This window comes from Antrostomus carolinensis, unplaced genomic scaffold (genome assembly GCF_000700745.2).
Source record: "Antrostomus carolinensis isolate BGI_N321 unplaced genomic scaffold, ASM70074v2 Scaffold56169, whole genome shotgun sequence".
Classification (NCBI taxonomy): domain Eukaryota; kingdom Metazoa; phylum Chordata; class Aves; order Caprimulgiformes; family Caprimulgidae; genus Antrostomus; species Antrostomus carolinensis.
In genome coordinates, this window is record NW_010337570.1 from 1 (window position 1) to 7177 (window position 7177).

Consider the following 7177-nt stretch of genomic DNA (forward strand, 5'->3'; position numbering starts at 1 on the left):
CCAGGCCAGGCCGGGCCCCCGGGGTTCCTGCGGCGCTGTGCTGGTTTGGGGCATCACGCAGCGGCCCTGGAGGAGCAGCCCCCGGTGTGGGCTGGGTGTTCAGCCCGCTGGGTGAGCAGCCCCCCGGGTGGCCGGACCTGGGGGGCTGGCTCTGCTGTGTGCAGTGGTGTGCAGGGCTGCGCTTCTTTCACAGGCCGGCCTGAAGCAGTGCCTGTCCGAATTCAGGCGGGAGCTGGCTTGGGTGGAAAGGCTGGATGTGACCTTGGGCCAGGTCGTGGACCCCATCTCACAGAGTGCTACTGACAAAGATGCTGTTGATCCTGAGAATGATTTCCAGAGAGAGATGAGCTTGTAAGTGTCAAAAAGGGAGATTTCTCGTAGGGTCTCAGCATGCTGCTGCGTGCTTGGAGTCACGCAAGTGTGCTGCAGGCTGCTACGCTGGCTGTCACCAGTGTCATGTCACTCTTGGGCCATGTATTTTACATTTGATGGCTCTGAATGTTTTCCAAAATAACTACAAATTAATGCTATAACATTTAACTTGTCTTGTGACTGGAAATAGTTTCCCTCATTGCAGCAGATTTCCATCCTTTGCTGAAAAGTTTATTTTAAAAGTTCCTTGATTGCAGCACTATGGTTTTAACACAGGATATGAATTTTTCTTTGTGCATTTATTTTGGTGTTATTACCCTTGTTTTGCCTTGCCGTTTATAATTCAACATACAAAACTGTAACTGGAAACTAGATAAATGTATATGTGCGAGATATAAGCATTAATATTGTACTGGCACCTAAATTGCTGTTAGTAGCAGTGAGTGCTGTAGGGCACAGCATGCTGATATAATTCTAGACCAATGCTTATAAGATCCCAGTATCAGCTTGCTTATGTGAGCAGAGTTTCTGTCGGCGCTGCGAGGTGCCCAGTGACAGAGCTGGTGCTGTGCTGTCTCCCTAGTTACCGGCAGGCTCAGGCTGCAGTCCTGGAAGCCCTTCCGCGGCTGCGTAAGCTCCAGGTTCCTACTCGAAGGCCAGATGATTACTTTGCAGAGATGGCCAAATCAGACCAACAGATGCAGAAGGTATGTGCAGTGAATAATGGCTTTCTTTCCTGTGCCTTGTATTGGGTTTAGCCTGTGTTAGGGGTTATCTTTGAGGTGTGGTCTGTGAATACTTACCTTCACCTCTTTGACAAATGCCTGTGACAGCAGTTGTGTTTGAAATTTTGTTTGTGGCAGGAAATTTCTTCCTCTTTAGGTATTTCAGTGCAATGTGAGGTTTTCCATAACAGTTTGGAATGTGAAGTAGAAGAGCACGTTTTATATTCTGTCCTGAATGTAATTAATGTTAAAAATTGAGACTTTTCTCTGTATGTGTGACAGTGATTGTGAAGTTGGCTGTGTTTATGCTCTTTGTCCTAAGACTTGCAGTCAACTGTGGCATTAATGTGATCCTTTTTCCCTATTTAATTACCACCCTTTGTTTATACTTGGTATATTTGGTTCTCTGTGTTTTTAAACTGTGTGCTATTGTATTAATCTATCATGGCTAGTAAGTCAGATTTGTGTAGGAAATAAGAATTTCACCAACTTGCTCCTTGATTGTGGTCTTTGTTCAAAACGGAACCCTAATTTTTGTTTTGGTTTTGGAAAAAGACTACATTGTGTAAGTTAGAAAAACTATGACATGGAGAGATTGTTGAGTTTTCTTCAGAGCTTTACTTTTAATAGTGACAAGAAGGAAACTATGAAGTCTTCTACATACACTTGAGTAGACTGACAAGATACTCTCATTTAGTGGTTCCATCAGAGCCCATTATAAAGCTGTGTCTTGTCTCTGTGTTGTTTTTTTCTTTTTAACCAGAGTTTGGCTGCAGATCAGTTCAGGAGTTTCTGTAATAACTGTTCCAGCCTTGAGTTAGAGAACGTTTTGCCTTATAAAGCATTATCTGATTGAGGCTTTTTTTTTTTTTTTTTTTACATTGAGAGTTCACATAATTATTGATTTCAGGACTGCACAGCAATCATAAAATTCTCTTATTTTCTTTTGCATTACTGATAAATTTTGTTTTTTCTATTCCCTAATAGATTCGACAGAAGCTTAAGAGTAAACAGGAAGCAATGGAGAGGTCTGAGAAAGCCAAACAGCTCCGTGCGATGAGAAAATATGGCAAGAAGGTGAGGAGGTGCTACAAAAGAGACCTACCTATGACAAGACTCTAGAGCCTGAGTGAGGAGCTTAGAAAACTGAGACCACAGTAATATGTGGAACCTGTCTAGTCTTCTGTCTAACTGGTTTGAAGGAAGACAGAGCAAAAGATGAAACATCTTTAAAAAACCCCAAAGTATGGGACATTACAAGGAACACGCTAACATTCTTTTTCTAATCTCAGGTGCAAACTGAGATTCTGCAGAGGAGACAAAAGGAGAAAAAAAATATGTTGAATGCAGTCAAGAAATACCAGAAAGGTAAAGTGAACTTGTCTAAGAGAGCAAATGTGTGATAGGAGTAGTGATGTGTGAGCACTGTAAGGCAGTGTGATGTGTGGTGGCAATCTGTAGTGCTGGGCAGTGAGCTTGAAAGGCTGCTGCTGTGCAGCATCGTGCCAGTGTCAGTGAAGATCCCCCCAAGTAGCTGTTCTTCAGTGAGAGTGACTTGTTGCTATTATTTGCTTAGACTGAAAATTTCTATTTTCTGTGGTGGTAGCTGAGCAACTGTTATGTCTTTGCTCTTGCAGGTCTCTCTGACAAGCTGGATTTTCTAGATGAAGAGCAGACATTGTCTCAGGGGAATAAAAAAGGCAGTGCAAGTCAACGGATAAAGAAGGGGTGAGACCAGAAAAGCTATTTAAATGCAGAATCTCTAATTTTTTTTTTTTTTGGTCTTTTAGGGGATCATTTTGTGGAACGAGAAAGCTGCTCTGATTAACAGTCATTAAAATAAGTCCACAATGGCTTTCTGTCCCTAGAGAGGAGAAAAACTGGCCAGAATGGAATGGAGACTGAAATGTGCTAATTTCTGCCTCTTTAATAAGAGGGGAAAGAAAGGTTTATGATGGCTGATGGGAGTCCATCAGCAGATACATGTACCTTCTTGAGAGCTTCCTGAGGAAAGGAATATAGGCAATGATACTGCTTGGTTGTTTTTCAGACCAAATGCCAAAAGACGATACAAGAATCAGAAGTTTGGTTTTGGTGGGAAGAAGAAGGGCTCAAAGTGGAACACAAAGGAAAGTTTTAATGATGTATCCAGCTTCCGGTCAAAAGTGGCTCATAACAAAGGCCCAGGGAAAGCAGGAAAAGGAGGGAAAAAAGCCCTCAATGTAAGTAAAATGTTGTATGCAAATGATCCTGGTTGGCTGGGAAGCCAGCCCTGGTCTGGGAGGGAGAGCTGAGTACATGATGGGTGCCTTCAGCATCTGGAAGTGACAATGTCTGTCAGTTGCAGACAGAGTTGAGGGTGATGGTTTGGTGTCTGAGCAGGGAAATGAGGGGAAGAGTCAGCAAGCACTGTTTATTGCTACCTGTGTCCCAAAACCTCCCTCTCCAGAGGTGCTGACAAATATCCTGTCCTTGGTATCCTCCCCAAGCTGTAGAGCTAGAACAAAGATTTAGGACACAAAAATAAAGACCTGAATCTATCCTTTTTGCAGAAGAGGCCTGGAAAGAGAGCAAGGCAGAAAATGAAGAGCCGAGCACGCTAAAGGACTGTGCTCCCCAGTGGGGTTCCTGATGTCTCTGTGTGTTGCAAGATACGTTTCCGCTGTCATCAGCTAACCGTGGAGCAAACTGGATGCTTGCAAGTGGCAAGAAAAAAAGTCAGTGGAAACTAGTGCCTTATCACTGATTTCTCCTTACTGCCCATTTTGTTGAAGGATTGTTTTCTACTTAAACCTGTGGGGTGTGAACGCATTAAATGGTTTGCACAGAGCTGTGTCTAATTCATGTGTACCTGTGTTATGAGTGGTGGCTGAAGCCTGCCCTTTTGTTCCCATCATTCTGACCGCTTTTTCCACAGCTACTGTTGACATATACTTGGTGAACTTCAGTTCTGAGTTATGTTGCTGATGTCAGAATAAGAAGTGTGTGAAGACTGTCAAGGATTTAAAGTGTTTTTTAGACTATTCATATAGATGGGTTTGGAAACAGCAGTGAGACAAATGCAGTGATCTTATAAATAGGTTTATTTCTGTAGCTGTTGTCAGGCTGCAATTCTGGACAGACTTATGTTCTCTCTTCCTTTTCTTGTTGTCTTCTCTTGCCAGAAATGTACCAAACTCGCCTAATAACAAGCAGGGCCTAACACATTAGATGTCATTAACTGCTTCTAAGTCGCGTGGCTTTGCCACTGCTACTGCAGCTTCTCAGACAGCTCCTCTCTGTGCCCCATGGCAGCCATTTATCTAGTGATCTCGGTTTTCCGGCGTGGGAAGTAGAGCCTGCAATCAGTACGGTCCATGTGAATCTGGGAAAGAAAGATGATGAATAGTCATGGGCTTTTGCTAGAATTAGTAGTAGTAGTAGTCCCTCCTGAGAAGAGTAATGCACAGTGTTCTTGCTGCTGAGAAATGCCCAAATGACAAATGAGTAGGGTACCACTTATTTGAGAATACACTGTCCACTGCTTTGTTTACGTTAGAACCTGGTGAAAAGGAAAACACCGTATGAAGCAGCATCGTGAGTCCTGATTCTATTATTTAACTCACTTCTGTACACACAAATTTCATTGCCTCTTTCTGCCAGCCTACTCCTACCAGCCATATCTAACAGTGTAAAGCCCCGCTGGGATGTCTGTCGCTAGCTTGTTATGAGTAAATAGTTTACCTGAAGTGTCATATGAAGAGTTGCAGAAGATTATCTTATTTTCTTATTTATCTTAGTTTTCTTTGAGGCCAAAATTAATCAGGCCCTCATTTGCCTTTCTTGAAACATTAATTTACAAAGTCAGTCATTGTCACAGCTATTTGTTTGTCAGATATGACTGATGTCTAGCTTGTTAATAAGATTTCTTTTCTTTTTCCTCCTGTTTATTCACGCTTCCCTAGATGAATCCTCACTGGTGTATTCTGCCTCGGGTTTACTTAGCTGATTATTAATTTTATGGTTCTGCTTGCAATTTGTTTGAAAGATACTGTACAGTAGCACATTTGTTTTCACCGTACTTATGTATGTCACTTCACATTGCTCACTACGCCATTTCTCCTGGCTGAATGCCTTAATAAACAGCCGTGACTACGTATGTGGCATTTGGCAATATGCTTGGGGTCGACTGTCGTTGTAGATGTTTTGCATGCAGGTTTCTCAGGGGAAGTCTACTGTTTCTGTGTTCACAAGCCTGTGCCAGTGTGAAGAGTCCTCTTGGGTGCAAATTTTAAAAACTTGCTGTTCATGAACAGTTCTGCTGATTCCTAATCCTTCCTATTTTCCATGTTTGTCACAAATTATTTGCTTGCACAAATATCTTTCAGTGTGATGGGCTGAACCTCTCTGAATCCTGTGAGGAGCTGAGTCCTTAGGCACTCTACTCACCAAAGGTGTTGTGTTCCAGCCAATTTCTTGGCTTTCAGTTTGTGGCTCTGCATATTTCTTTGTTGGCTCCAGTGCTGCTTGGTGAATAAGATTCAGGAACTTGTCTGTTGGTTTAAGAGACACAAATACAAATGAAAGAAAGTATGTTTAAAAACCAGTCACCTGTGGATGTCTGTTAAAATGGGACATGCTAATGCTGTCAAGGCAATAGCAAGGAAGCTACAGTTGGAGGCAACCTCTGTGCTTCTGCAGATGATCTTGTAAGAGAACACAGGGTCACATTTCTACTCAAATTTATCCTGATGAAGTTTCAAGATTTGCCTGCCTATAGTGTCCTGTCATCCCTGTCTACTGTATTGCAGCATCTTACTTTTTTTATACCACACCTAGTACTGACCAGCACTCCACATTAGCTGTCATCTTTCTCAGTTGCCTGAGACCTGCTCTGCCTTTCCCTGTTCCACCCACCCCCCATCAAATCCTTGACTAGAGCAGGATAGCTGACTGTTAAGGTTTTTAGACAAAACTGGCGTGTTAGAAATAAAGGAGCAGTTGCTATAAGGGTTCCTGTTGCCATTGCTCTGAAGCAAGACTCGGCAGCCGTTTCAGCAATATGTGGTTAGATAGAATCTGCAGTGACAGGCAACATGTATGTATAAAATATATTTCTAGATTTTTTTGTCTTCCCCTGAAAGAGGTTTAGATTTTCAAGCAGCATTTCATACTATGATAACTAAAAACAAAAATAAAAGCATAATTGCATGAATGAAAGCTTGTATTGACAATCAAAAGTAAGGGGAAGGGGCCTTAAAATGGGAGGGGAAAAACCTGCCTTACATTTAACAGAATCATGAACTAGTTTAACAGTCTTACATTGTCACAGGGGTGTTTCCACATATGTAATCTTTTAGACTTATTAGAATTTCTAAACCTTAGTTACTTTTTAATGTAATTATCACAAGCTCTCCAGCGATTTCTTACCATCTGCTGACTCTTCAATATTATCATGCCAAGACATAGGCTTCTTGGTGATCGTGTGAACTGGAAAGCAATGATGCAGGTGAATTACTTTTAACGTGAATATAGCACCACAGCCCAGTATCGGATGTTCATCATTGCAAATGTTGGTTCTGATTATTCCCTGATCTGGGTCCAGCTACTTCACTGAAGTTGTAAAGGAAGAACAGCATGTGGATAGAAGAACAGGAGTTGGAGTACTGACTAGTAGCAACTTCCTAGAAAGGGAAGGGTGTCAGCATGCTGCAGGCCCTTCTACCGTGGCAAGGTTCCACCCCACTTCAGTGGTGGCCTGCAGAATGCCAAGTTTCAGGAAACTATTTTCCTTTGGTTTGCTTTTGTTTTATTGTACAAGCTAGATCTGAGTGAATCTGTTCTCATTATCTATCTGTGCCAGCACAGATTATGATATTCAGCCCAGGTGCTGAAGAAACATGTAGTGTGGGGCTCTCTACCCCATCTTAGCTCTTGCTCGGGATCTGTAAGTTCCAGATCCTGAATAGCTGCCTCACTTCTGCATTACTGAGGCACCGTCTGATTGCCCGTGTCTGTGTTCTGTCTTGGAGCCTGCATACCGGTTCCTTAGGCGAAAGGAAAGCACACCAGCTGCTTCTGTCCGATCCCACCTCTCTCTG

General features: G+C 42.6%; 2 protein-coding genes across 2 annotated transcripts; one reads left to right on the plus strand and one right to left on the minus strand.

Moving 5' to 3' along the window:
• Positions 1-193: 193 nt before the first annotated feature.
• Positions 194-4083, plus strand: EBNA1BP2 (EBNA1 binding protein 2; the record flags this gene model as incomplete). Its single annotated transcript, XM_010175196.1, has 7 exons — positions 194-351; positions 956-1079; positions 2085-2174; positions 2390-2465; positions 2735-2825; positions 3148-3319; positions 3650-4083. Coding segments are annotated over 7 exons (762 nt in total), but the record flags the coding sequence as incomplete, so codon positions are not given.
• A 312-nt stretch (positions 4084-4395) lies between these two features.
• On the minus strand, positions 4396-6566 carry CFAP144 (cilia and flagella associated protein 144; the record flags this gene model as incomplete). The annotated part of the gene is made up of 3 exons (XM_010175197.1): positions 4396-4461; positions 5526-5629; positions 6507-6566. Coding segments are annotated over 3 exons (230 nt in total), but the record flags the coding sequence as incomplete, so codon positions are not given.
• Between the last annotated feature and the right edge of the window lie 611 nt (positions 6567-7177).